Here is a 27,649-nt window from a genome sequence, read left to right on the forward strand (position 1 = left end):
GTTCTTTGTTTCATCCGTGCAGCTGTTGCTGGTCTTTGTTGATCGCGCTGATGTTGTGCTCCTTGGTCTCGGGGCCGTGTCCCTCGCTGCCTTGGTCTCGCTGCTGCTTTAGCTGTTGCTGGTGGTGATGGAGCTCCTCATCTTCATCGCGGTCGTCGCGTTCATCACGCATTTCTCGGTGGTGGTGAAGCTCCGTGCTGCTCGGATGGTTCGCTGCTACTGGCAACTGCACCGACGCAGCGTTGCTGGGTGATCTCGGCGGAGACGACGCTGCCAAGTTCTCCAGGTTCGTGTTGTCTTGAGCCTCGGTTTGGTTTGATTTCCTTCCGCGTCGATACCTTCGTCGGTACTTTCTTCTTCCTGGTCTCTGTAGATCAAAGTTTCTGTAAACTTCATCCTTTTTCTCTTTGTTTTCTTTTTCCTCAGGCGAATGAATGGAAGTTCTTTGCTTTTGCGTGAAAATGTGATGCTATGGAGACCTTTTGTTTCGATCTCTTTCGCCTCCTTCGCGTCGCCGGAGGTTTGCTTCTTCGTGCTCTCACCATCTCTTCCAGAAATCGTGGAACTCTTTTTCCAGAAGATTTAATTGGTCTTCCTTCACTGGCGAGAGGCAAACTCTCCTCGGCTATGAAAAGGTGCGCCTAATGAAGTGAGGTGGAGCTCCACGTTTTCGTTTTATCCGTCCACGTGGATCCTATTTTGTGAAAGAATAGCTTAAGAGTGATTAATTATTCTTAGCATATTCTTCACTTCTGACAGCTTAAAATCAAACCAATTGACCGATTTGGATATCGCTACTTACAAACCAAATTTTAAATTCTAGGAAAAGGCTTGTTGTGATCATCACTACGTCTTTTAATCGATGCTCTTCACAATTCTGACACAAAGTTACTATGAGTATATACCGAATCTAAGCTCTGACCACAAAATAGAGGTAAAACTCGAAGGTAGAAGTTCTATATAAGCTTAAGCCAAAAAAAGAGAAAGGAAAGAGGCTCGTTTTTGCGATTAGCACCCAGTAGCCTTGGCTTGCTGCTGCATCCTCACACACTGGATGACGATGTTCTTGCAGAGATCACGGCGAATGGGAGGCAGTGGCTCCATGCTCTGGAACGAAGCAGGCAATGCTTGCTGGAGCTCCTCACGGGTGGCGAGATTGATCACCAGCCTGAATCGCCTGCCATGGTTCCGATCAATCCCGACACGCTCCAAGTAGTCCTCGTCCGAGGCTGGAAGATCGTAGTTGATCACGTCCTGCCTGCCCCGAACGTACACGTTGGTCACCACGATCGACAGCGAGCGCTCGTAAACCTCCTGGAACCAAGCCACAGATGATACCAAAGGTTTGTGTTGTCGACTCATGACTTTACCTGGAGGATGGGATCCCCGGCTGTGTATATCGCATAAGCGTGGTGCCCGCGCTCCACCATCGCCTTGGCAACCTCGGCCACCGTTTCGGCCGCGTTGCAGAAGACAGAGAACTTGTCTGGTTTACCCCTCTGCAGCTGCTCCCACAGGTCGCACACCAAGTCGAGCTTCTTCTTGCCTTCCGCCAGAGCGTAGAAGTGGCAAACGTCCAGCGTCACCCCTGGGGGCCTCGGCACAAAGGCCTTGCGTGCAAAGCGCTTGTGCACCCCCTCGACAGCGCTAGTCATGTGTGTGACGTGCAGTCCAACACAGCCGCCAAACGAGGCAATGAACTGTACAGCACAAGTTTATTTCACCATGCAACAAGTTCTTGGAAGAATACCTCGGCCCATTCGGGGTGTGCCTCAAGGATGCTGTCGGCTTCAACCACCACTAATCGAGAAGCAGAGACTGGAGGCTCCACGTCTCCCACTTTCTCCACGCGAAGAGTGGAATGCGCTCCTGGCCCGATCTGTAACCATACAAGAACACAAGGAGATCATCGTAGTAACAGCAACGTGAGAAAGAAAGGAGTGTGTGTACCTTCACAGAGACGCCCATCTCCTGTGCACAACACCCGAGAAGCTGAGTGAGCGCGAGCAGTCTGTGATGGTCAGGAGCTAGCAGCAGTGGCGCTGCCTCGTTGCTTGCGTGCTTCACGGCCTCCCGAACAAGGCAGGGCAGCAAGGCGAGCACGCCTGACCAGCCCTGGCACACAACGTTGTCGTTACAAGCAAACGAGTCCATGACCTGAGTGGCGACCTGGTCCAGCCGTCCGGGGCAAGACCAGGCCTCTGGAACGAGCAAGCACACAAGATTAGACGAGCGAGAGAAAGCATCACAAAGCAGTGGAGGTGGAGGAGCTCTCACCAGGCAAAGTAGAAGCCACGAGACGCTGCACAGTGCAGCTGGCGCGAGCCCGACTAGGAGGAGAGAACCATTCGAGCCACCGAAACTTGGAAGGATCAAGTTCCGGTGGTGGAAGGCTCTCCTTGCCACTCACGGTCCTGAAGTGAGCGTACACCAGCCGCAGCGCCACGCTATGGAAACCAGGGACTTCCTGGTAGGCTGCGTCATCGATGAGAATGAGCAGCGTCCCGCTGGATGCAGGGAATCCCCGAGCCTCGTCCGGAGTGGCGACCACAATATCGAGGCAGGGAGCCATCCACTCGTGCTCGAACAAGCTCCCCGCGATCTTGTCATGCTTCTGGCTCTGGATGCAAGCGCGCAGGGCTTTGAGAAGCTGAGGAACCTGCAGACGGATTCCATTTGTAGAAGCACTCTATCACCAATCCACAGAGCTCAAACCTTATGCACAAGCGTGAGCACCAGAGTCGTCGTCACAGAGCGGCTCAACTCCACAGCCCCGGCCAGTGTCTGCCTAGAAACCTCGCCAGTCCTGCTGGAGATGGTGAGCTCCGGCGCCACAGCCAGAAAGTCCATTGGCACGCTCTCAAGAACCCTAAATTATATAAATTTATAGGCTAAAGAACCCTAAAATACTCTATTTTTAGAAACTCATCCATACTCTCTTGATTTGATTCCTTTGCTTTCTTTTCAGGATACAGTCCAAGCTGTAAGATGCCGGGTTTTCCTTCATTCTCACATCCCTTCTAGCATCTCCTCGTAGAATCTCAGGAGCAAGGTCCAAGAAGTAATGTATGATTGCCAAGATCGTCCTCGTGGCTGAGAGGTTCTCAAGCTCACTGTCAAGACCAGATCTGCGACCAGGCGAGTGGATGATCGCCTCGAGGTGAAACACGTTCCATATAGTCTTGTAATCGTTTTATTAGTGTTGCGAGGGTTTCGACCACACAAACCGACTCGCTGATCTCTATCGAAAAACGAACACGACAATACAATCCACCTACACTGCCATGCCCGTTTCAGGAGTGCGCTGCAAGCTCTACGATGCCATAGCCTGCAGAGCAATGCAGCTTGTTTCAATCAATCAGGTCGTTGATCTGCTTTGCTTTCTTCATCTTGACGAATATTGGTACACCTTTTACACCATAAAGACGACGGCCCGTATGTTTTTTTTTTTGCAAATACGGATGTGAAAGTCATGAACCAGCTCGGTTGTGCTTGTCGTGAGACCTTGGTTTGCTTGAAGCAACCATTGATCAGATCAAGGACCGCTTTTTTCAGGGCTGTTTCGGTGCCACAGGTGAAGCGCCGGGTGAGTGCATAGCTAAACGTTTTACTAGGAAATATTACTATAATTGGTGGACATCACCCAAGATCACACGCTAGAATTCAATTAAGAATACAAGCATAAGAATAAACAGATGAAAATGAGGTGCTTAGGTGCAAATTATGGTTGTCTTATATATATATATATCTCAAGACTCATAACAACTTTTCCAAGAAGAGGGGCATGCTTGACAAAATGCATAGTATATTTGATGACATTTTATTTTGGTTTTCTATGTTTTTTAAAATTTATGTTTTTATTTAATTTTTTATTAATTAGAAATAAATTGTGCAGGTAGCAATGCTTGGTTTTCTTAATAGTAGTTTTATTATTACTTATTAATCCAATTGATCAAATAAAGTTTATAATTACAAGCATGTTTGTAATTTATAAACATAAGATTAATCTTATTGCATATCAACCATTAGATGATAGAATAAAAAATAATATACTAGAAAGGGTTTAATAAATTTAATAAATTATAAACATGTTTATAAATTATAAATACAAGATTAATCTAAATGAATAACAACCGTTAGATGATAAAATATTCTAAAATATCCAAGCATATTTTAGGTATATTCACTACCATCCCAGTCCCTACAGGTTTAAGCAAACCAAAAACTTGAAGAGCATGGATTGAAGAATATCCTTGATTATTGTAGGTATATCCTTTAGAGTTTTCTAAAGAAAATAAAATATATCCTCTGTTTTCAAATCTAAATTTTCTTAATTTTTTTACTATTATTTTATTTTTATTTTATTTCAGGTCATATCAAATATAAAAGAGAAAACACAGAAACCATAGTCAATTGCTGCAAAGCAATATAATTTGTAGTACACTCCAAATATGATGAGTATAACTTAATATGTTGAGTTTTAGACCAATATCAATTCAGTATAAATCTTACCATTTTAGTAACTTTAAAAAGATAAAAATATCGAAAACAGTTTTTATCTCTAAGCATATTCTAGAATATTTTTAAATCTAACAATTTTGTCACTATATAATCTTGCATCAGCAATGACAAAGTGGCTGGATTTTTTATGCTCCCAACCTCTTCCATCACACCATGCAGTAGCAATCATTCTCATGAGCTGAGACAATAGTGGAATCCATACTAGAGGCTGCTCACCTTGGAGACCTGATGGTATGCACCAGGGCTAGCACCCTATCTATCAATCTACAAGTTTTTCTTCCTGTTCTTTTATATCTTTTTTGTTGAAAGGAGGAAGGCACCATTAAACAGAGTGTTGGATAAGATACAAGCTGTGTCTGTGAAGGTATCTAGGGGTCTTACTCCATGAGGACTCTTGGAGTCACACAAAGAGCTAACATATCCCCTCAAAAAAATCCGAGAGACAAGAGTTCATGGAGTGTCAAAGTGAAGGAGGAGAACAATCCAGGTGAAAAGGAAATCAGAGGAGTAACAATCTTATAAGTTACATTATACGTTTTGATTTTCTTTTCTGCTTTTTTAATTTGTTTTTGTCTTCAAACGAGCTAAGAAAATGAGATAAAGTCCTGGAAGCTCCAAGGAACATTAAGAAACAGATTTAAACTGTTAAAACGATTATCTTATATACTTTTATAATTTTAACTTCAATTTGTATCATTCTCTCACTTTAAAATCAAAATTTTTTTGAGCTACATCTTCAAATTCATAAGGAACATTTTGCAAATTCTCCATAAGAATAACTTGATAGTTAAGTTGACCTCAATTTTACTGAATAAAAAGGATGAAAATGATGTTAGAGGATACTTAGAAATCATTTAGCTTGCCAAAAGATTGATAGAGTAACTTGAAATGTAGATCAAATTGTTATATTCATTTACAGAATAAATATAATAAACCAATGCAACAGCGCAGCAAATTCTTTATAAAAGATTTAAATCATTACCTTAGGAAGTTTGTAATTACAGTACAATTCATAAAATATAAACCAACATTTTTAGTTTCTCGTGATACGCATACAATTTACTCACTCGTGCACAATAAAAGTGAAGACGGAGAACAAACCAAAATCTCACAGAAAAAGGCTTGTTAATCATCACTGTGCTAAACGCTAAGCCATCGCGTAGCAAATCACGATTGCAGCGTTCTCCCCCAAATTGGAGCACAATCCAGGCAGTGAATTCAGTGTGTGAGATGGATGGATCGGGGAAGAGCTGCTCCCGGCGCCATTTTAAATTTGATTTTAAGTTTTGTGTGAGAAATCAGGAAGGTTCTTTTAGACGTAGAAGTTCTATACAAGCTTAAGCGAAAAAAGGAGAAGCTCGTTGTTGCGATTAACACCCGGCTTGCTGCTGCATCCTCACACACTGGATGACGATATTCTTGCAGAGATCACGTTGAATGGGAGGCAGTGGCTCCATGCTCTGGAACGAAGTAGGCAATGCTTGCTGGAGCTCCTCACGGGTGGCGACATTGATCACCAGCCTGAATCGCCTGCCGTGGTTCCGATCAATCCCGACCCGCTCCAAGTAGTCCTCGTCCGAGGCCGGAAGATCGTAGTTGATCACGTCCTGCCTGCCCCGAACGTACACGTTGGTCACTACGATTGACAGCGAGCGCTTGTAAACCTCCTGGAACCAAGTCACAAATGACGTCAAAGTTTGTGATCGACTCATGACTTTACCTGGAGGATGGGATCCCCGGCTGTGTATATCGCATAAGCGTGGTGCCCGCGCTCCACCATCGCCTTGGCAACCTCGGCCACCGTCTCGGCCGTGTTGCAGAAGACAGAGAACTTGTCTGGTTTACCCCTCCGCAGCTGCTCCCACAGGTCGCACACCAAGTCGAGCTTCTTCTTGCCTTCCGCCAGAGCGTAGAAATGGCAAACGTCCAGCGTCACTCCTGGGGGACTCGGCACATCGGTCTTGCGTGCAAAGCGCCTGTGCACCTCCTCGACAGCGCCAGTCATGTGTGTGACGTGAAGTCCAACACAGCCGCCAAATGAGGCAATGAACTGCACAGCACAAGTTTATTTCACCATGCAACAAGTTCTTGGAAGAATACCTCGGCCCATTCGGGGTGTGCCTCAAGGATGCTGTCGGCTTCAACAACCACTATTCGAGAAGCCGAGACTGGAGGCTCCACGTCTCCCACTTTCTCCACGCGAAGAGTGGAATCCGCTCCTGGCCCGATCTGTAATTCATACAAGAGATCATCGTAGTAACAGCAACGTGAGAAAGAAAGGAGAGTGGGTACCTTCACAGAGACGCCCATCTCCTGCGCACAACACCCAAGAAGCTGAGTAAGCGCGAGCAGCCTGTGATGGTCAGGAGCCAGCAGCAGTGGCGCTGCCTCGTTGCTTGCGTGCTTCACGGCATCCCGAACAAAGCAGGGCAGCAAGGCGAGCACGCCTGACCAGCCCTGGCACACAACGTTGTCGTGATCAGCAAACATGCGCATGACCTGGGTGGCGACCCCATCCAGCCGTCCGGGGCAAGACCAGGCCTCTGGAACCAGCAAGATCAGACGAGCGAGAGAAAGCATTGGAAGGAGCGCTCACCAGGCAAAGCAGAAGCCACGAGACGCTGGAAAGTGTCGCTGGCACGAGCCCGTGGAGCGGGAGCGAACCATTCGTCCTGGCGGAAGTTGAACTCCGGTGTTGGAAGGCTCGCGGTCTCGAAGCGAGTGTGAACCAGCTGCAGCGCGCCGCTTTGGAAACCAGGATCGTCCTGGTAAGCTACGGCATCGATGAGAATAATAAACGTGCCGCTGGATGGCCAGAAGGCCCAAGCCTCGTCCGGGGTGGCGACCACGAAGTCGAGACACGGATCCATCCACTCGTGCTCGGGCAAGCTCCCCGCGATCTTGTCATACTGGATGCATGCACGCAAGTCTTTGAGAAGCGACGGAACCTGTGAGACAACAAGAAGCACTCTCTAGCTCTTATCAGCAATCCACAAAGCTCAAACCTTGTGCGAAAGCGTGAGCACCAGAGTCTTCATCACATAGTGCCGCTCCGCGCTCAGCTTGATAGCCCCGACCAGTGTCTGCATAGAAACCTCGCCATTCCTGTTGGAGAGGGTGAGCTCTGGCGCCACAGCCAGAAAGCCCATTTCGCGAGCTCTCAGGAACCCTATAATATAAACTTATAGCGCTAAAGAACCCTAAAATACTTATAGGGCTCCGGTTTTAGGGTACCCACATTTAGGTTAGCGCGCACGAGAGAGAAGGCGAGGCGCCGGATCGACGACGCGATGTCGGGATACAGCACCATTGGAGGCGATGTCTCGGGCTCCGTGCCGGTAAGATTCCGATCCAGCAGTCGCTCTAGATCTGGTTCTTTGGTAGGGTTTTGTGATCCAGAATTTGATGCGCATTTCCGCATTTCGATGTCCCAGGCAGCCGCTGGAGCAGATCACGTAGCTCTGCAATTCCAAGGTCGGTCCGCTTCGCCGCGCGTGAGATTTCTCGATTTCGAGCTCACACTTGGCTTGCAGACTCGAATTTACAGACTTTTCCACCTACAGATGCGCGAGGGAAGCTGACAGGTTCGTCCAAACCGCCTCGTGACGCCGATGGTATAAACTAAAGAATTTTTAGAAGCTCAGACTTTTTTCTTTCTTTCTTTGCTTCGTCCTTGCGTGGTCTGAGCTTGTTCTTTTTTTCTCTTGTTTTTTTCCAGACACCTTCTCGCGTCCAGCAGAGCCAGAGCAATTCGGCTGGCATGGCTACTTCAATCTCCTCTCTTACAGACCATACTTCAACGTGGACACCTCGGACGTCGTCCAAAGGGTCGGGGACAGCTTGGTTCCTTTCAAGGGAGATTTCGTCGAGAAGACGGCCACAAATCCTGATATGTGAGTGAGAGTTTTTTGGTTTCTTCCGGTTTTGGATTCTAGCTTTGTATTGCAGGTACGGGCCGTTTTGGATCTGCACGACTTTGATCTTTGTCACGGCAGCTCTGGGGAACTTTGCAGCCTACCTGGCTCACAAGACAAGCTCGGCTGGTGACACGAACTGGCACTACGACATAAACAAAGTCAGCTGGTCCGCGGGACTCTTCTATGGCTACGTTGGACTTCTCCCGCTCGGCTTGTACTTCGTGCTCAAGTACCTGGGAGTTGCGACGGGGCTCGTCCAGCTGTGGTGTCTATACGGCTACTCGCTTTTCATTTTCATTCCTACCTCGGTAACGTACATAGTTCATTCCTTGCTTTTGCTAATCAGTGCTCAAACTTCTCCAGTTCTTGTCGGTCGTTCCCGTGGAGAAATTCAAGTGGGCCGTGGTAGCAGCCGCGGCTGGACTCTCGGCGACCTTTTTGGCCTTGAACCTCCGCACGCACATAAAAACGGCAAGCGAGAGATGGTTTCTGATCGTTTGCGGTTGCTTCGTTTTGCAGCTTGGCTTGGGACTTCTGATGAAGCTGTATTTCTTCACTGTCCAGTTCTCTTAACTCCTCTGTAAGGGAAATATTCACTGTAGCAACGGAGATACGTTTTCTTTTTTCGCACACGGCAGTCTTTTACTCTCCAGTCGGCGTGGTACTGCCACGAGCTTGCATGCCGGGCGAGGCAGTAATATAAAAAGCAAGGTATGGTTCTCTAGTTACTCTGTGGCCTTTCCTTCTCAGCTCCTTTTCTCGTGGACAGGCAGCAGCAATGCAAGGAAGGACGCGTAGCGCGATTAAAAATGCTGAGTGCTATAATCTTCGCGGCCGTAGCATGCTCCAGATAAGTATTAAGTCCCATTCTTTTCTTTTCATCTGTTTTTCTTTTTTTTCATTCCTTTGTCTGCTGTTGCATCTGGCCAGAATTTGTGTTCTTTCCTTTTGGCTTGGCTCTTTCTGGCTTGAGTCCAATGCGCTCTTGTTGTTTAGTTTCAATAATTCGCGCATCGCAGGGGCAGTAATGCTTGTGGTCGGAATTATTGTGTTGAGATATCATGTTTCATGATGGATTGTTATTGGCTTTGTCTGTTGGAGATTTCATCCGGGAAGAAAAAACAAAAAAACAGGAGCTTCACGTTTCATGGTTTCGTAATCTCTTGTAGACGTTTTGCTGGACCCTCATCTTTTCTACTTAAGTTCGGTCCAAACGTACGTATCCTAGTGATCGATTACGTATGCATGTACAAAACTGTCTGCCAACTTCAGCTTTCCTTCATATGGATCACAGGATTATAGTTTGTATCTTTTCATCGTTTTCCTTTTTCATTCTTTTTGGTTGTTTGCTCTGTTTTGTTGCTGCTGCCGCTGCTGCCGCTGCTGCTGCTGCTGCTGCTGCATCTGGATGTGTTGTTGTTTCCTTCCGCTTGGATTGGAGTCCGTTGCTTGGTTGCCGTTGTTTTTATTTCCTTGTCTCGGATGGCTACAATAATTCGAACACACTCAATAATGCAGAATCATTGTGTAAGTTCATGTCTAAAGTTTGGTTGATGAATAGGCGATTTCTTTTTGCGATCTACTTTTTTAAGATAATCTAGACAAAGTTCCACGCTCGCTCGCTCGCCCCGCCTTTTTTCTCGAGATGGGGCGAAAGTTGTATAGAGATGGGAGGATGGATGTTTGCTCCTGGCTCGCTGGCTGGCTGCGTGACATAGGAATCAACACCACCTTTGTCCGAGAGCCTGGCACGACGAGACGAGAGGAGGGAGAGAGAGAAACGGGAGGAGAGAAAAAAGAGGAGAAACTTTCGCTTCTTCGAGACATCATAATCTGGAGCCACGCACGAAAGGTGAGCAAAGCCAGCCAGCGAGCGAGATCAAAACAGGAAATCAAAAGCTCCAGGCTGAGGAAAAAAAAAAAAAAACAAACAAACTTTTCCAGCAAAGTTGCAGAGGAAAAAAAAAAAAAGAAATCCTTCCATCCATCCATCATTCATTGGCGCCATCAATTTGGCCTCTCAGACAGACACACTGTATGTGTGTGTCGCGACTACGAGAAAGCTAATGACGAACAAACCAACACTCATAACTAGCGACAAAGAGGAAGAACAAGAAAAAAAAAATACATATGAGAGCCTCCACTCCACACAGAGAGAAACGGCCATGAGTAATTATTCTATCCATCTCCTTCCAATCTATCAATCAATCTCTCTCTCTCTCTGCTTTTTCTCTCTCGACTCGTCACTCGACTATCGACTCACTCGATCTATAATATCTATCTAGACTTTCAGTTTCGTTGCTGCAATCAAAACGTAGCCTGTCCTGTCCGACTGTTGCGAAATGCATGCACAGCAAACAAACAACCAGAAACCAACGAGGACAATGCGACGGACGAGGCGGAGAGAAATCGAATCGAGGCAAGAGCAAGGACTTTAAACTTAAGCGATAACTTACGGACGAACAACAAGAAAAAACCAATCAATCTTAACAACAAGAGCCGCAGGACAAGAGGATCCGAGCTAAAAAAAAAAAAAGTAAGAAAAAACATACCCGTCAACATTAGAGGGAGAGATCCGTGCGTTGGTTGCTCTAATCCTCTCGTCCGTTCTTCCTTCTCGGGTTCTTCTAAGCATACGAGCGATGCGAGCGGAAGAGAGACCAGTCCTTTCGATCCCGATCCCCCACAACCACCACTCCATATAATAAATCTCCAATTCTCCTATAAAGGTACGTACTTCGTAGTAAAAATCTCGTGCTTTCCCAGCCGCCACCACCTGAAAATTCGCAAAACTATCAAACCAAAGCAGCAGTACTTTCTCGTCTCTCACCTCTCAAACCGAGACGTCCAGCCGGGGTTGGAAGCAGAATCCCGTGAAGAGATGCAACGGGTCGCGCTTGAGCACCGGACAGGCTCTCGCCCACGTCCACGATCCTTGCGGGATATCGAAAACCATGAGCTGGGGGCTGCCGTAGCTGTGAATGTAGATCAAGTCACCGTGGCCGCTACACGAGAAAACGTCGTCCAGGCCACCCGCAAATCCATGGAACTGCTTGGTCGGCATCCTGCTAATCTGCTTCCACTCCCCCTGGAGCTCCCACACCCCGACCCCCTTGATGAAGTCATACGTCCCAATGCCGCCAACCATCACCAGCCTCTCCCAGCAGTTCACCAACCGGACGCACGAAAGCGAGCACGGCATCGGGAGTATCAAGTCCTGGAACGCCCCGTGACTGATGTCGTAGGCAATCAGTCCATGCCGCGAGTAATCATGCCCGGCACCAACAGTCGAGTGCGTGACGCAGTAGAAAACCCCGTTGCATATGTTGCTCTCCTCCCCAGGCCTCCAGCCTTGCAAGAGCTTGAACCTCGGGCTCCTCCACGCCGCTAGGCCGGAATCATACACCTCGATAGACAAGCTCCACTGTGCGTAGTCGTTCGTCACTGGCGTGGACCTGGCCACCACGATCTTGTAGTCCTCGCCTTGCACGCACATCGCCACCGCGCAGTAGTCGGAGCTCAGCCTCTCCGGCGGCCGCGGGAGCTGCCGCCAGGCCTTGGTCATCGGGTTGCAAACGTAGGCCACCTCCGAGTTGGTCTTGTCGAGAAAGCACGCCAGGCCGCCGGCCGAGGCCACGAAGCTTGCCGAGGGGTCGTCGAGCGGCGGGAGGACGAAGTTGTGCCACTTCCGGGACGTCGGGTCGAATGCCACCCCGACCATCTTCTCCGAGTCCTTGTACATGAGATACCACGGCTTGTGAGTCGTGACTTGCGCGCACAGCGCCATGAAGGACTTGGAGGTGGTGATGCCATGCCACCGCTTGCAAACAGCCCGGGCTCGGAACAGGCTCAGCAGAGGCAATGCCGCGAAGATCTTCTCGAGCAGATCGTCCGGGAGGGAGCTAAACTCGTCGTCCGAGGACGGCGAAGCGGTAGCCGAAGTCGCAGTCGCGGACGAAGCAGCAGCAGTAGCAGTCATCCCATCGCTCTTCCAGCCGCTGCCGCCAAAACTACGCGATTCCGGGGCCAGCTGAAGGCTCGGAAAAGCGTGAGTCATGGTCATCACCGGTACTCTGTCTGGAGCAGCGGCTTCGCTCCACCCACATTTGCCGCTGCCGTGAGCCAGCATCACAGCCCAGTTGCTACCGTCCTTGTCCCAAAAGCATTGCTCCTGTTCTTCGATGTGTACTGGGCTGCCCCATCCAATCCCCCCGTGCTCGACCAGACCATAGGCACCGATTTGCGGCACACCAACATCGTGGTGGCACCAGTAGCCTTGATCGCTGCCACCATAGTGCTCCTTTCCAAACCATCCAGTGGCAGTGGCGAATACACTTCCACCTATCCATCCCCACTGCCCATCCATTTTATCCTGCCTGATCTCCTTTTTTTTTTTTACCTCTCCCTTCTGGAGGTACCTTTGTTTGCGTTCTCGAGATCAACGAAGAATGAATCTAGAATCGTCCGCCCGGGATCGATCGATCGAGCAATCTGGAAAGAAAGAAAGCAAACAAATGAAAATTTTACTTTTGCGGTGACGCTACCTATCCCCCTATAAATTCGAAGCGAAAAAAGGGGATGAAAGGACGACCGAGGAAGAGATGCCATACCTCTGCGCAAATCGATAATGCACGACCATGGAAGAACAGCAGCCGCAGCAGAGAGGATTATTCCAGCCGACTCTTCAATCTCGGCCCCTTTCTCTGCTTGCTCGGCATCAGATCGAGGGAGAAAAGAGGGCATCTATCAAGCGGCGGCACGATTCCAGATTGCCGATTCCATACCATCCCCGGCGTCTGGAAGGAAAACAGCACTTCTCAGCGTCCAGCTCAAAAACATCGCGATTCTTGGCAAGAAATGTAGGATCGCGATCCAGCGCTCGGGAAATCGATGCTTCCGCTCGAAATATCGCGATTCCAGCTCGAAGTATCTCGATTTCTCGGCAAGAAATGCAGGATCGCGATCCAGGAGGGGCGATTCACCGAAGCAAGGCAAAGATTCTCACCTCCCCTCTCACGGAGCGCCAGGCGCCGGCCCGACGATTCCTATGCCGATGAAGCGAGCGGAGAGGGCGAAGCAGGGCCGTCGATCCGTCCAGATCAGCGGTCGAGCGCCGCCCCGTTTGGCCATATCTAGCACCACACTCTAAATGAGAATAGAGGGAGAGACCCTAGCAAATGGTGGGTACGCACGTTAAATACTTGGGCCTGGCCACTTCTCGTACGAAAATTGTGACCACTCCACGTGGTCCCTGCGCAACCACCATGCAGACAAGCGTACGGCCTCTCCCCGTCGCGCCGCCGTTTGAGGTTGGGAAACCACCGGTACGGCATTGCGGCTCATAGGTTGCGGTAAAACGGGGCAAAACCCTTTTTTAATTACCTCTGGGTAAAAACAAAATTGACTGGTGAGGGTGACGCGGATCGAACGGCGACACGATTTGCATCGTACGGCTGGCATTCAATGCGGCGCGAGATATTCCCTTGTTTGGGCGCAAGTTTAAAGGAGGGTTGTTTTCTGGGCGGACATCGTTGTCGCATTGGATAGTTTTTGTAAATATTTTCCATTTTTCAATTTTAGTATTTTGCGAACGTACGCTATTTGCACATTTTTTTATGATTTTTTTATTTTTATATGGTTTTGGTTCTTGTTTTGTTTTTGTGCGCCCCTTGCTGGAATGTTTCTGCCTGTTGTTGTTGTGGGTCTCTCCTAGATTCATGTGTTAACTTTGTGTCGTGCCCTAAAAACGTATAGCGCTTTTGGTCAGCCTCAATCAGCCCCTCCAAAGTCACAGTCGACAGCCATTGTTTAGGGAAAAGCTGGATGCCTCCTTTGCACTAACTTGGTGAATTGCACAAAGTGGTCCCATGCGAGAGTGCAATGCTTGAGCGGCAAGCCTACAAATCGACATTCTAGATTCTCCTCTGATTAAAACTAGACATTAGTTTTATATGGATTATTTTAGATAATGCCGGGATGGGTTTTGCGGTCCGAACGTGTAAGCGATAGCAGCAACATCACAAATCCTTTGATAAGCTAATGTATGTGTTTTCTTTCAATCACTAAGCCTAAAAGTCAAGAACTGACAACAATAGAACCCCGCCACCTTTTGGAAAAGCAGTATATTTCTACGCATAGCTTTGACAAACCGCACATGCGAGTTTTCTTTAATAGTCGCTTAAGGTTGCTGTTGGGCGATGTTGCTGTTGCTTGTTGTTACTTCCTTGGAACCCTATCCATCGAAAGAGATGTAAAGTAAAGCAAACGAGTCCACTTTTGAGTTGTATCATAACCTAAAGTGTCCTGGAATCGAATAATGCTGTCGAGTTAACAAACCCAAACAAGCCACAACCAAACAACACATTTATTTATTCCTTTCAAACGCGGGCAGAAATCCTTTTTGGGTGGCCATTTGCATTCGTCTGCATGTGGGCTCTCGAGGAATATAAATATTCTAATCGCATCTCGGTCGGCATGCAAAGATTGATGTCGGGAGCTGCTCCTTCGCATGGGGTGGCGGAAAATGAAATATTTAGGGCTCCCCGCTTTCCCCCCTTAGTATATGCCGCCTTAAAGCCGCCCGAAATACACGTCGCTGTCAACGTGGCGGCACGCCATTGCTCCCGAGCCTAGCACGCGCGCTGTGGTACCGCTGCCGTGCAGTCTCTCGTGTAAATTTGTGACCGCTACCATAGTGCGCTGGTGTGTGAAATGGGCCGCTGAAAAAAATGCTAAATTTTGGGACCGCGCGTGTTGGTACGGAAGACATGGAGGCGGCCGTAGGCTCACGGGGAAGGTCATGGCGTCCTTTTCCATGGTTGGCATGCGCGCGCGCGCGCATCGGTCGGCGGTTCGAACCAGCCCTAGCCGTTGGAGAATCAGGACAGGATATTCGTCGCAACTGCCGGTTCGTCTTCAGCTGACAAGAGTTCGTTGTCTGACACGTGGCAAGGAAATTATTTCGCGAAATATGATAATGTTTTGGCTACACGTGCACCAAATCCTTGTTAGATTCTTCCATGTCTTAAAATTTTTTGTGTACGGCTGGCCCATGGCTTGATTCGCGGTTTGGGAAATGCCAAACCATATGTTCGTACCTACTTTTCAGCAACTATAGAATCCAAGGTAGTTATTTTTCACCGTTGCCCTAGAATTTGAATTTGAAAACGATCGAGAGCTCGATTCCGGGGTGGAGCGGCTAGGGCACAATCAGATCAGATGGAAGAGGAAAGGGGAGGCGCAGTGGCGGAGGCAGCTGCGGCGGCTATGGCGTCGATCGATGGTATGGCCGGGATGGTGGAAGATCTCAGCATTGAAATGCGGCGGCAGTGGGATTACGTCGCGAGCGCCCCGGATGGAGCGCTTTTGGGGCCCGTCTTCTCGTTTCTTCGTGCCGTGGATTGGATGGTACGCTTCGCTATACTCGCCGTTTCTTTGCTTTTACTTCAAGAATTGGATCGGCATCGATCTTGCAAAATAATTTTTTGTGATCTAAAAGATCTCTCTTTCTCTCTCTTTTTGCTGTGAATTGCAGGAACCATGGCTGCTGCTGCTCATAATTTTCCACGCTGGTTTGCTCACAGTGGCGATTCGGACACGAGAAAACAACAACATGCAAATGTTGCTATTCACATTTGGACGTAAGTTCATCGTCTTTTGTTTCTTCTTTTCGCGTCGCTTGGTTTGATTTGCCATGCGGTTTCTTGTTTCTTTTCTGCTTTCTCTTTGTTTTTGTCCCGACCGAAACTTTGTTTGACAGTTTTTGATCGAATGTTTCGAGATTGGTTTCTCATGAATATGTCGTGATTATTGTTTGCTTTCACTAACTCGCTACCGACATTATGATTGACAGTGTTGAGCGTCTATTCTGCGGAAAAAATCAATACCCTGCTCGCCAGGAATTGGGAAAGGTTCTCACGCAAGCCATACTTTGACCGGGAGGGAGTGTTCGTATCAACAGTATGGTCGGGCCCTCTGTTACTGATTGGGACAGTCATCCTGGTAAGAAAAAGAAAAGTTTAGAAGATCTCTCTCAATTTTTTGACTCAACGCTCGCGCAGGTAAACACATTGCGAACGCTCGTCAAGCTTCTTGTCAAGTGGAAGAGAGCCGAGCTGAAACATCGGGCATACTTGGCACGAAAAAGGTCCAGCTAAAACTCACACAAATGCGAGGTAAGAGATAGAAACAAAAAAACCAGTTTTGTTCTTCCAAATGCGCTCAACGAACGGGAAAATAAAAAAAGAAAGTTTCGTGCTTGCGAGCGACAACGATCAAATCAGGCACTGATGAAATCAAACTCCCTGCGATCTAGAGGTGCCTTCTGATGATATATTGTTCTAACCAATCGAAAATCTCGCTACACTTTCGAGCAGTGACGGCGTGCCGCGCCTCGGCCACCCGGATCAAACAGTTGACACTCTCCACCACCATTTCTCTCTCGTCCTCGTCCGCCTCGCCGAAAATATCCGCGCGCTGCAACAGCTCCCGGATCTCCGACGTCTGCATGGCCGAAGTTACAAACCCCTCGCCGTTGATCACGCCGTGGATCACGAGCGCCGCGAAGAGCTTGGAGGCACCGTGGGAGCTCAAGAGGCTGCGGAAGATCTCCGAAGTTACGGGAAAGTCGAGGCAGGCAATCTCTTCCGTGGGGATCCCTTTGCTCTGCAAGGCTCGGATCTCTCGCTCGATCTTGGCGGCGGTGAGCGAGTCCTTGGGCATATGAACGAAGAGCGTCGGCGGGTATCTGTTCGTAGCTCGCTGGAAAGCTCGCGTCACGCCGTGCGAGATCATGATCACCAGCGCCGCGAATTCGATCCGGAGCGCCAGCGCCGAGACGAAGCTCCCGCCGGACGCGCAGCCGAGAGCTACCAGCGGCAGATTCGCCATCCCGTGCCTGTTCTTCCAAGAATCCAGGATCCTCTCCACGTTGAAAGCGTCCTGGGAGGCCTCGAGCGGCCAGGTTTGCCAGTAGTCCTTGGCGCTCTTGATGGCCACCACGGCGTAGCGCGCGCCGATCGCGCGCTGGGTGATCGCGCTGTGCTCCGGGAGGCCCTTGCAGCGCGCGCAATCGCGGTGGGGCGGGAAGAAGTCGCCGGGAGATCCACAGCCCGGGTGCGCGATGAAGAGGATTGCGCGCGGTGGAGAGCTCGGGATTTGCCACACCAGCTCCACGCCTTCGAGTAGCTCGTGAGTTGGAGCGCTGCTCGCCCAGTGATCTTGGCTGCTCGCCCGGTGATCTTGGCGACTGTGGCTACTGCTGCTGCTCGTGAAGATCACCACTGGTGGCGGGGATGGCGTTCGCTCTTCTTCCATTTGCTTCTCGATCTAGCGATAAAAACCAAAAAATAGTTTTTTTTTCCGATTGATTGATCACTGGATTGAGCTCTCGGTTTAGAGACTTACCGTATCATCGAATCACTCAAGCTCTACGTGGCTAGCTTCGGCGCGAGAGAAGGTGAGCGTTATGCTTCCATCTGCAAAAGAAAAGATTTTTCAATCTTTGAAGAGTTTTCAATCTGTGCTTCCATCTGAGTTTGCAATCTGTGCTTCCATCTGCAAAACAAGAGAGTTTTCAATCGATCAGAGCGTTTTAGGATTTTGACTTCTAGATCACTCACCAGCTATCATGGATCGTTCTAGAGCCTCTCACAATCACTTACGCAGTGAGAATTCTCAGTAGCATTCTTGTTTGCTCTATGCGCAGGCATTTTAGAGGTTAGATAAGATCTAATGAATCTAGCAAAATATCTTCTCGCCAGGAAAATCTTCCTCTTCATAGATCACGTCTTGATAGATCACAGGGACTTCTTCTTCACTGGAAGAACAATGGAAGCTACTGGAGTTTGGAATCCAATAGCCGGATCTCAGCCATCAGCTTTGCCACGCGTCGGCCATCCCTGCCGGGCTTCACGTGGGCGCGCACCAATCGCAAGTGTGGGCCAATGGCAGCTTGCCACGTTGGTGCTGCCTGGGCCGGGTGGGACAGGCCCACGTGATAATCACGAGGGAGGGGACCGCGACATCGCACCACGTGGACACTTCCACTACACCGGTTTGGTGGGCTATGACATGAGTGACGTGGACGGATATTTTTCCCCTTTACATCCCCTGTACGGACACACGATCCCCTTGCCAAATTTGACTATAGCGTGTACGGAAGGGAGGATCCCGCGGATATTTTCAGATTTCTGGTTCGTTCGAGTGGAAAGAGGGACCCTCTCTATGATCAAGGAAGCGGTTGCTCGAAAGCTCTTTTTTCCTTAGCTTTTTCCTTTTTCCTTGTCAATGGCACGAGTTTTTCTTTTCTTCATAGAACAGCAAGTTTGTTTCTCTTTATGAAACATTTGAAGATCACAGTCTCGATCAGTGGCGAGTGTCCTGTCAACGCACTAGAAAGCCGGACTGCTTAGAAAGCTTCACGGCATGGCTGGTAGGCCACCACCTCTCGATCAATCTGTCAATCGATCCAGGCCGTTCGCTCGTTGGTTCTTTCGATTCTGCTATCTGCTTGAAAAAGAAACAAATTCCACCGAAACTTTCACGCACCTCGTCACTTTCTGGAACGAGAAGGCGCTGCTGCGGCTGCTGATTTCGCTGGGGGCGGCTTGAAAATCGATGGCCTCGCTGGAGCAGCGGGAGTTTTGGAGATGGACGCCCTGGTAGCAGTGGGAGTTTTGGAGATTGACGCCCGGGTAGCAGCGGGAGCTGCCGGAGATGGCACCGTCGCATCAGCTGGCGGCTTTGGTTTCTTTGGCTTGGTTTTTTTCTTCTTGTTCTTGGCCTCTTGCTCTGCGCGGTACTTCCGGTTCAGATCGTCGACTTTGGCACGTACTTCGTCTTCCTTTCGTTGCTTCTGGAATTGGAACAAAACCGCTTGGAGAAACTTCTTTACGAGAACAAAGCCAATTACCTCTTGTAGCTCAGCCACAGGTTTCCAGACATTAGCTCCTTCGGAACACCTCTTGTGCCTAGAAAGCAAAAGCTTAAGAAGCAGTAAAACGAAAAGCAAGAAGAGAAAAACAAGCAGAAAAGAAACAAACAAAAACAACGAGCTTACTGCTCAAGCTGCGTTTCCAGAGGACACTGATATCCACACTTGTATCGGACCCACAGGCGACCACTGTCTTTGTCCCCTTTAACTTTGTACCTGATGGTGCAAGCAAGCAAAAAAAATGTCTAGGACCTCTTTTTGCATGGACGAAACTAGCGAGGTGGATTTTTTACTTGACACCAAGAACTGTTGCTTGGATTCCAAGAGCAGTAGTGATAAGTTCATTAGCCTGCATGGACGAATGAATCAAATGTATGTGACTCAACTCACGACGGGAATCGAAGAAAAAACGGAGAGAAAAAAGGAGGAAAGGAAGACATTTGATACATACCCGGACAACGCCAAAAGGTAGAAGATCATCAATGTCAGTGTAAAACGCGGGTGCTTTCTTCTTCTTTCTTTTGCCTTTCTTTTTCGGAGGCATGCTCAAGCGTGCCCACCTTCAAAGACCTACACAGCGAAGGAAATAAAGACCCATTCATCCATCCATGACGAAAGAGAGGGATAATCCGCGAGACCAGAGAAATTTCGCTTGCTTACCCGATCTGGATCCTGGAAGCGCCACATTGACCCTAAGCGCTCCCCACGATCTTGGCAGACTTCCGAAAATCTCCCGAATTGCGGCGGCGGCGGCAGCGACAGCGGCAATGGCAGGGGCTTGGCGATCGCTGGCAACGCGAAGCTCGTGGCACTGATCCTCGTCGCAATGCCGATTCCAAGCTGAGCAAAATCCATAGCCTGCGCTTCATATCCCTAAACCTCCATTCTACTCATCGCCCTCAAGCGATGCCATCGCATGGGGCGCGTAATTGAAAAGGCTGGACATTCCAGCGGGCCCCTGGAACATTCTGGGCGGGAATGAGCCAGTCAACTTTTAGGGTTCTCTGACCGCGATGGAATGCAATCCAACCAAATAAGCGTTCTAGGGTTTATGTTCTTCGATGGACAGCGCGATCCCCTCGACGATCGCGGCAGCGGTGGAGGCAGCGGCAGGGATAGCATCATCAGCTGCGCTTGCGGCGCGAGCCAATCCAGCTCACTCTCATTCGGGATTTGCCGCTCCCCAGAATTTTGCCTTCTATCCTTGCTATCTTCCACCTTACTACTATCCATCCAATTCCAATCAGCCTGCTCAAGGAATCTCTACACACACCCAGCATTCTCTTGCTTGTCCAGCGTTTCTTCCAAATTTTCAAGATCACTCCGCTGCTCAGGAGCATCACGAAGGGTATCTTACTTCTTTTCCTGCGTCTAGATTGGTTTAAGTTCTCGAGTTTTTGCTTGGTTTGAAGGGTGGAGGACTGGAATCACGCTGAAGAACTAGAAGAAGATGTGGAGGAGGAAGAACCTCAGTTTGTGCTCTCGGACGAGTGGGCGGAGTTTTTTGCTCGATCTGAAGCGAGACGGAAAGAAAGTAAGTTTGTTCTAGCAAAAGCGAAGATCTAAGATCGTTTTTTCTTTCTTTCCAGGGAAGGAGCTGCAGAAGAAGAATGCCAAGGCTGCTCAACTCGCTGCCAAGCTACAAGCAAAACTAGAAAAAATGAGCAATCCAAATGGAGCTCCAGCTCCACAAATTTGATTGATAGAACTTTGTTTTGCATGAACCCTAATTTGCTAGGGGAAAAGAAATGGAGGACAGTGCGTCTATGGAGGTCGATCCAAGGCCTGGAATGGAGCTTCGATCAACATCAGCTGATGGCGAAGCTGGTACGCGTTTGATTTTGATTTGTGTGGATCATCTGACCGTTTCGCGTGCGCCATAGGATAATCGTCTTTGCTCTTCTTCTTCTCTCTCTTGCTCTTCAATGGTAAGCTCACGTATGCTCCCTGTTTATCAGGTGCAGCTAAGCATCGCAAGAGGAAGAGATTGGCACAGTCACGGCGAAAGGCGCAGAGAGATTCTTCTTCCGATGGGAGAAATTCTTGCGGCGACCCTGAGAGCTTCCAAGGCGATCTCCAAACGTAAGTGGTTCTTTTTCTTTCTTTCCTGGATTTCTACTTTGGTTTCTCATCTTCTTCTTCACGCAGTTATGTCGACGCAGTGTGTAAGCATCTAAACGAGACGAAGTTCTTCGTGGTCGGAATGGCAGTGGAAATGCTGGGGATGAAGATGGTGAACGATCTTGTGAAAGAGGCAAGCTTTTTCCTTTACTTCTTCTCTTTTCTGGACAGAGTTTGTGGCTCGAGCGACTAACTGGGCTTTCTTTCTTCTCTTCAGGTAGATGAGATTGAGAAAAATGGTGGCCAAATGACTCAGGATGGCTCACGAAGGCGTACACCCGGTGGTGTGCTGCTAAATCTGCTCAAGCTGCGGCTAGAGCCGGAGCTATACAAGACGATCGTCTCCAGCTCAAGAGTAAGCTCATCTCCTAGAAACGTTTCTAGAGTTTCCGAGTAAGTTCCGATTGCAGAAGAAAGCAGTGGAATTTGCAAAACGCAGGAGGGAAATGGACAAGAACGATCCTAGCGAAGGGCGGCGGAAGCGCAGCAAAGTGTGCGAAGGGGACATGGGAAGTGGTGAGAAAGAGGAAGGTGAACTGGACGAAAACGACGGCGGCGAAAGCGGTGAAGTATTTGATCTTGACGCTGTGAAAGACGACGATGGGGAACAACTTCCCAGTTTTCCAGCTCCCGAAGGAAGGGACACTGTAAGTTACGGTGATTTGTTCTAGTCTTTCATCCTACTGCGCATTAAAGATTAAACAGGATCAAAGAGCGATAAACTAAGAAGAAAAAACCAAAACAAAAGCGAGAAAAAAAAATTAAAAGAAAACAGAATAATTCCATTCCCTCAAATAGCACGCGGATATCTGAAGTTTTGTATGAAGAAAAAAAAAAAAAAAAAAGCTTCTAGAAATTTGAGAGATGTAGACTTGCTGGAGAGGAGTTTGGTGGCAGAACAGGAACAGGAAGAGAATGGGGGTTCTTGGAAGTTCCTCAAGAAGATTCAACGACGTCTCCTGCAAAAAAAATGTCAGGAAACAAGAAGAAAACTGCAAAAAAATAAGAAAAGAAGAAGTACGTTCTCACTTCGATGATGCTCTAGAGCTGTAGACGACAATGCTCTTATGACTGAGTATTTGGCAGCGTCTGTAACTTCGATGAGCAGGAAATTGGTTTCCCTTCAGCGTTGAGTTGAGCGCCTAGAGCAATTGAGCGATTGTTCTTGGAGGGGATATGCAAAATAAGAATTTCCAATGGGCAGCAGACATCCTTGGCATGATTTCCTGCTTCGAGTCTTATGGCATGGAGGCTCCACATTCGATGCCTGGTTAAACATTTCATCGGCCAAGGTTCGCAATCTCCGTTCTTTCCCATTGTATAATTTCATGATTCGTAGATGGCTTCACGGCTACTCACGATGCCGCAATCAACTACACAAATGGGGCTACCCTCTGCCATCGTTTATCAACTGTTTCAGGGAGGAATGGGAGCGTGGGTTCAACATGTAATCGGCATTCTGTTTTTGAAATACAGATTGCACCATCAGTCAGGTGCTTCAGACAGGACCAGGTTTACAACAACGACACAGGTAGAATCAGTGGTCGCTGATATTGTTCTACTTATTCTCTTATTTGTTTTCCAGCTTCATGAAGTCATTGGTGGGCACCTCGGCCCTCGATGGAGAGCAGTCTCCTTTGTCTTAAACATTGTCTGTGTCTTCTATGTATGCTCTCTCCAGCTTGTTGCTTGCAGCAAGTAAGATCTATTATCATTCTGAAACACTGATTAGGAAGTTTGTTCTTGTGCAGTATTGTCTACAACCTCAACAGAACATTGGACAAAAGGACTTGGACGTCTGTGTTTACTGCGGTTTTCTCTCTGACAATCTTTATTCCAAATGCTCACAACTATAGGATCTGGTCTTTCCTTGGCGTCATTACAACCACTTACGTTGCTGGATATTTGGTAGTAGCGACTCTAGCTCATGAAAAGGCAAGAAATACATTGATTTCAACAATATAATCAGTGGAATTGTAGGTTGCAGGTGTAAAATACACAACGCCTCACAGCTACGAGGAGTATTTCACTGGTCTCTCCGGCTTGACAATCCTTGGACATGTTGTTGTCCCTGTGTAAGAGATTTTTCTTGATCTACTCGCTAGATTTTCTTAATTAATTTCGGGGGAATGGCAGAGAAATTATGGATGCAATGTGGAAGCCTCAAGAGTTTTCGATGGCCAATGCCTATTCGGTGATCTACATTCTCTTGGTCACCATGATTCCAACCATCAGTATGAACCGCAGATTTGGGGACATCCTCCTCAAGCACCCCAATGCCCTGTCTTTGCTTCCGAGTTCCAAGTTCCGTGATACTGCCATAATTCTCTTGCTGGTGCACCTGGTACGACCGTTCAGTATGTCCATATATGTTCTTGCAATTTACCACAGAATCTGCAGTTTATCAACTTTGGAATGTACTCCCTTGCCGTGTATGCAATGTGGGAGAAGCTACTGCGTGTGCACGACTCACCGAGCTATGGCAAGAAGATATTATCCCGAGTCCCAGTATTCCTGGCCTTCTGGCTGACCGCTTTGGCATTTCCGTTCTTTGGGATCATCAGCAAAATTTTGGACGCCACTTTCATTATATGGAACTTCTACGTGATTCCTTGCGCAGCTTACAACCTGGTGTTCTGGTCACGTACTGTGCAGCAACAGTCGAAGTCACTCTCAACTTTTGGCTGGGTGACAGATTTCAGTTTGAATCTTGGGGTCATACTGTGGGTTGTTATTGTGGAATGCGGGCTGGCACTATGGGGTGATATGGTTAGCCTTCTCAGCCTTAAAGACGACTTGCGCTTATTTGCAAAGTGCTACAACTGCTGAGTTGAACCAACATGGTGAACAGTCGACTCGGAACCATCTTTCAGCAGCTTCCACTAACACGCCGTTTCAAAGTTTCTGGGCCCCCTTCAGAGTGAAATGACTTCAAATAAAAATCACTACCGTTCAACAATGCGCGTCCAACATCGGCCAAGCCTTGGCATCGTCGCCAGTTAGTCAATGTTTCGAATTACTTTCAGAATGTGAAGAACCGGCTCGAGAGCCTGTAGACGAAGCGACGAGAAAGACTTTGACTACCTTGGTAAGTCAGGTCGAGATGACAGCGACAGCTACCAAATTTCCAATGCCGTAGTCATCACGGATCAGGCTTTTATATAATCGGTTCTTCTTCACCCACCTGATCTTTCTATGCCTGTATCATGGAAGTGTTTCTACTGCTGCTGGTTGTGATCACTTTCGGCTTCTTCCTGCGGACGAGGAACAGGAATAACATTCTGCCTCCAGGCCCGCTGGCTATACCATTTGTCGGGCATCTGCACTTGCTGTTAAAAGGCCACCCTCATGTCGTGCTGAAAGCTCTTGCGGAGAAGTATGGTCCAGTTATGTTTCTGCGATTTGGTGTGGTTCCGATTGTGGTGGTCTCGAGTAGCCAGTCGGCAGTGGAGTTCCTCAAGGTGCAAGATAAAGTTTTCACGTCGAGGCCAAGGTTCTTATCAGCTGGTCGGTTGCTGCTTGGTTTCGACGGGGAAGATATGGTGTTTGCTCCATATGGTATGCGCTGGAAGCAGCTCCGTAGACTTTGCACTACCAAGCTTTTCACAGCCAGGAACTTCGCAGATGTGAGGATGAGTGAGGTGAGGAGCCTGGTGAGAGCAATTCAGGCGTTTGGTGAAGCGTCTCCAAACTCGGCATTGGATCTTCGCACCAAGTTCAAGCATCTGACCTTCAATATCATCACAAGAATGCTTATGAGCAAGCGCTATTTTGAAGGTGATACTGCTGATTCTAAAGAAGCAGAAGAGTTTATATACCTTATGGAGGAGTCGTTCAGCTTGGCCGGTGCATTTCCCGTCAGTGACTATTTACCATACAGCTTCGTCAAGTGGTTGAATATGAATCAAGATGACCGGATCAAGACTCTGTCTGTTAGAAGCCGTCAATTTGTGGACAAGATTATCACGGAACACGAGCTCAGATCGCCAACATGTTCGGATGACTTTCTTGGGTTGCTGCTGAAGCTCAGGAGCACCGAGGATGTTCTTCAACGGAACACTATCAGGGGCTTGATGATCGTAAGTCGTATATAGCTGTTATTCATCTGGTTTTAAACTTGGTCAGTGTTTAACAGAACTTGCTTCAAGCTGCAACTGATACCTCATCCGTGTCGCTGGAATGGACTTTGGCCGAGCTTATAAATCATCCAGCCTGCATGTCCATGGTCCAGGATGAGATTGCTAGTGTCGTTGGCTCCAACAGAATGGTGGAAGAGAGGGACATTAGCAAGCTTCCCTATCTGCAAGCGATTGTTAAAGAATCACTCAGACTCCATCCACCAGGACCTTTGCTCTTACCTCGAGAATGCTCCAAAACTTGCGAAGTGATGGGATACAAAATCCCGGAAGCTACTACGTTAATGGTGAATGCATACGCAATTGGAAGAGACCCGAAAGTTTGGAAGGAGCCCCTTAAGTTCAAACCTGAGAGGTTCTTGGATTACAGCTGCTTTGATGTTGGTGGCAACAATTTGGACGTTATTCCATTTGGAGCAGGAAGCAGAGCCTGTCCTGGAATATCTATAGCGTTCTCCATACTTCACTTGGCGCTGGCCAACTTGGTACATGCTTTTCACTGGACACTGCCTGCTGAAGTGGTGCATGTTGACACAAGCAACGAGAAGTATGGACTCACTGTGACCTTAGCAAAGAAGCTGGAAGCCATCCCTCTCTGCAAAATTGATACAATTGTCTGTGGGGATGAGTAAGAAAACATGTGGAATGAATATTCTGTTATAACACAATTCATAAAATACAAATACAATATTAATTGCTAATATGAATTTTGGATTCATGAACTCTATGTGAATCCATAGTCCATGAGTTGTGCCCAGCTCCTTGTCAATGTGCAAGTTGAAAGTTCTGAAGTCCTTAACTATGGTGGACAAAGGAGGTAGCCAGCTTTTGGACATAAAGTGATTATTTTTGAAGAAACCTGAGCTCTGAATTGAGTTTCAATCAACATTCTGTGTTTGATTTTAGTTTGCATGGATCTGACCGTTTCACATGTGCTATAGATAATAGTTTATGGTCCAAGTGTAGCTAAGGGAACAAATGCACAATCCAACACTTGTCTCTCTTAAGTGGTTATCCCCTTGCCACTCCTTGCTCCTTCCATGGCTTAGCGCTTTGCATCATGCTCAATCATACCTAGCATTGCTAAGTGAAATGCTTAACAACTAACTTTAGGATTGTAGCATATGTGGTTTTCATTTTTTACCTTATGATGTTATAATTATAAAGTGGAATTTTAACCCTTCATGTGCCATGTGCCACATGCCATGTGTCTAAGGACAATGAAGCAAAACCTAAGTTTCAAGACTTTGAGCCACTAAACGAAGGGATAAAGTTAAATTCTTAATCATAAAGTATAGAAGTGAAAGGAGCAAAACATAAGATGATTCTTGAGCATATAACCCAAGGAGCAAAATGACAAGAGCTATTAAATATAGAATGATGTTAGATTGCGAATTTGGACATGAAAATAGTACCATTGTGTTCAGAACAATCCCTACATTTTGTAAATATACCAAATTAACAAATCTAAACACTTTTTATAAATAGCTAATGGGACTAAATGGAATTAACTCATATGAAGCATGATAATGAAAGTGTTTTGGTAAACATGGTAAATTATCACCTAGTAAGTATTGAGGGATTAAATTTAATATTGCAGGGGTTCCCAACACTAGCAAGTACAAATTAACAAATGAATTTCTCTAACCATGTCAAGTTTGTTTGATTAATAACATTTAAGAATTCCTTCTCTATTCTTATCTAACTAAGTGCACACACAAAGACCAATTTCTCAATTAACTTGGGTAAAGATTGAAAAAGGGTCTAGTAATACTAACTTTTTACCATCATAACAGTAAAGAAAAAATATTTGAAAGGACTTGTTAGCAAGTAACTTTAGATACCTACAATCATATTTGCAACAAGGATGCATAGTTGTAATTTATAAATATATAATCTAAGGTTTTTATTTATTGTGTTTTATATTTTTTCTTTTATTCATTCTCTTTAGTATTACCTTAGTCATATTAAGCTATACAAGGAGAATAAAAAGTATATATTTTATACTTTTAGATACTAAA

General features: G+C 47.4%; 8 protein-coding genes across 12 annotated transcripts; 5 read left to right on the forward strand and 3 right to left on the reverse strand.

Annotated features, from left to right (window-relative positions):
- Window positions 1-7,749: 7,749 nt before the first annotated feature.
- LOC9639311 (protein YIPF1 homolog) lies at window positions 7,750-10,016 on the forward strand. Of its 4 annotated transcripts, none has more exons than XM_002988617.2 (7): window positions 7,750-7,859; window positions 7,956-7,995; window positions 8,055-8,135; window positions 8,240-8,414; window positions 8,470-8,746; window positions 8,802-9,149; window positions 9,208-10,016. In XM_002988617.2, exons 1-6 carry the CDS (start codon window positions 7,812-7,814, stop codon window positions 9,009-9,011), a joined length of 831 nt encoding a protein of 276 aa, XP_002988663.1. In that variant the 5' UTR covers window positions 7,750-7,811; the 3' UTR covers window positions 9,012-9,149; window positions 9,208-10,016. The 4 variants fall into 4 exon arrangements, with proteins under 4 accessions (XP_002988663.1, XP_024518313.1, XP_024518314.1 ...); XM_024662545.1 differs by having other exon boundaries at window positions 8,055-8,105; XM_024662546.1 differs by having other exon boundaries at window positions 8,085-8,135.
- An 836-nt stretch (window positions 10,017-10,852) lies between these two features.
- Window positions 10,853-13,165, reverse strand: LOC9638915 (F-box/kelch-repeat protein At3g61590). Its single transcript, XM_002988694.2, has 3 exons — window positions 13,049-13,165; window positions 11,269-12,929; window positions 10,853-11,214 (listed from the first exon to the last, which is right to left on the reverse strand). Exon 2 carries the CDS (start codon window positions 12,802-12,804, stop codon window positions 11,272-11,274), a length of 1,533 nt encoding a protein of 510 aa, XP_002988740.2. The 5' UTR covers window positions 12,805-12,929; window positions 13,049-13,165; the 3' UTR covers window positions 10,853-11,214; window positions 11,269-11,271.
- A 2,466-nt stretch (window positions 13,166-15,631) lies between these two features.
- On the forward strand, window positions 15,632-16,696 carry LOC9639312 (transmembrane protein 18). Its single transcript, XM_002988618.2, has 4 exons — window positions 15,632-15,845; window positions 15,973-16,078; window positions 16,291-16,439; window positions 16,499-16,696. Exons 1-4 carry the CDS (start codon window positions 15,657-15,659, stop codon window positions 16,592-16,594), a joined length of 540 nt encoding a protein of 179 aa, XP_002988664.2. The 5' UTR covers window positions 15,632-15,656; the 3' UTR covers window positions 16,595-16,696.
- Window positions 16,678-18,285, reverse strand: LOC9638916. The gene is made up of 3 exons (XM_002988695.2): window positions 18,059-18,285; window positions 17,844-17,993; window positions 16,678-17,765 (listed from the first exon to the last, which is right to left on the reverse strand). The coding sequence occupies exon 3, from the start codon at window positions 17,751-17,753 to the stop codon at window positions 16,749-16,751; it is 1,005 nt and encodes a 334-aa protein (XP_002988741.1). The 5' UTR covers window positions 17,754-17,765; window positions 17,844-17,993; window positions 18,059-18,285; the 3' UTR covers window positions 16,678-16,748.
- Window positions 18,286-18,718: 433 nt separating this feature from the next.
- On the reverse strand, window positions 18,719-20,239 carry LOC9639313 (translation initiation factor IF-2). The gene is made up of 6 exons (XM_002988696.2): window positions 20,032-20,239; window positions 19,823-19,941; window positions 19,665-19,720; window positions 19,498-19,587; window positions 19,351-19,408; window positions 18,719-19,293 (listed from the first exon to the last, which is right to left on the reverse strand). Exons 2-6 carry the CDS (start codon window positions 19,913-19,915, stop codon window positions 18,991-18,993), a joined length of 600 nt encoding a protein of 199 aa, XP_002988742.1. The 5' UTR covers window positions 19,916-19,941; window positions 20,032-20,239; the 3' UTR covers window positions 18,719-18,990.
- A 191-nt stretch (window positions 20,240-20,430) lies between these two features.
- LOC112341813 (phosphorylated adapter RNA export protein-like) lies at window positions 20,431-22,298 on the forward strand. Its single transcript, XM_024662568.1, has 7 exons — window positions 20,431-20,719; window positions 20,784-20,905; window positions 20,961-21,198; window positions 21,330-21,453; window positions 21,520-21,625; window positions 21,710-21,847; window positions 21,903-22,298. The coding sequence occupies exons 3-7, from the start codon at window positions 21,120-21,122 to the stop codon at window positions 22,161-22,163; spliced, it is 708 nt and encodes a 235-aa protein (XP_024518336.1). The 5' UTR covers window positions 20,431-20,719; window positions 20,784-20,905; window positions 20,961-21,119; the 3' UTR covers window positions 22,164-22,298.
- A 265-nt stretch (window positions 22,299-22,563) lies between these two features.
- Window positions 22,564-24,395, forward strand: LOC9639314 (auxin transporter-like protein 3). Of its 2 annotated transcripts, none has more exons than XM_024662562.1 (7): window positions 22,564-22,784; window positions 22,832-23,023; window positions 23,078-23,190; window positions 23,244-23,427; window positions 23,473-23,567; window positions 23,629-23,836; window positions 23,893-24,395. In XM_024662562.1, exons 1-7 carry the CDS (start codon window positions 22,689-22,691, stop codon window positions 24,319-24,321), a joined length of 1,317 nt encoding a protein of 438 aa, XP_024518330.1. In that variant the 5' UTR covers window positions 22,564-22,688; the 3' UTR covers window positions 24,322-24,395. The 2 variants fall into 2 exon arrangements, with proteins under 2 accessions (XP_024518330.1, XP_024518332.1); XM_024662564.1 differs by having other exon boundaries at window positions 22,913-23,023.
- Window positions 24,396-24,442: 47 nt separating this feature from the next.
- On the forward strand, window positions 24,443-26,305 carry LOC9638917 (flavonoid 3'-monooxygenase). Its single transcript, XM_002988620.2, has 2 exons — window positions 24,443-25,571; window positions 25,628-26,305. The coding sequence occupies exons 1-2, from the start codon at window positions 24,699-24,701 to the stop codon at window positions 26,258-26,260; spliced, it is 1,506 nt and encodes a 501-aa protein (XP_002988666.1). The 5' UTR covers window positions 24,443-24,698; the 3' UTR covers window positions 26,261-26,305.
- The last annotated feature ends 1,344 nt before the right edge of the window (window positions 26,306-27,649 follow it).

Source organism: Selaginella moellendorffii, unplaced genomic scaffold, assembly GCF_000143415.4.
Source record: "Selaginella moellendorffii unplaced genomic scaffold, v1.0 SELMOscaffold_90, whole genome shotgun sequence".
Classification (NCBI taxonomy): Eukaryota; Viridiplantae; Streptophyta; class Lycopodiopsida; order Selaginellales; family Selaginellaceae; genus Selaginella; species Selaginella moellendorffii.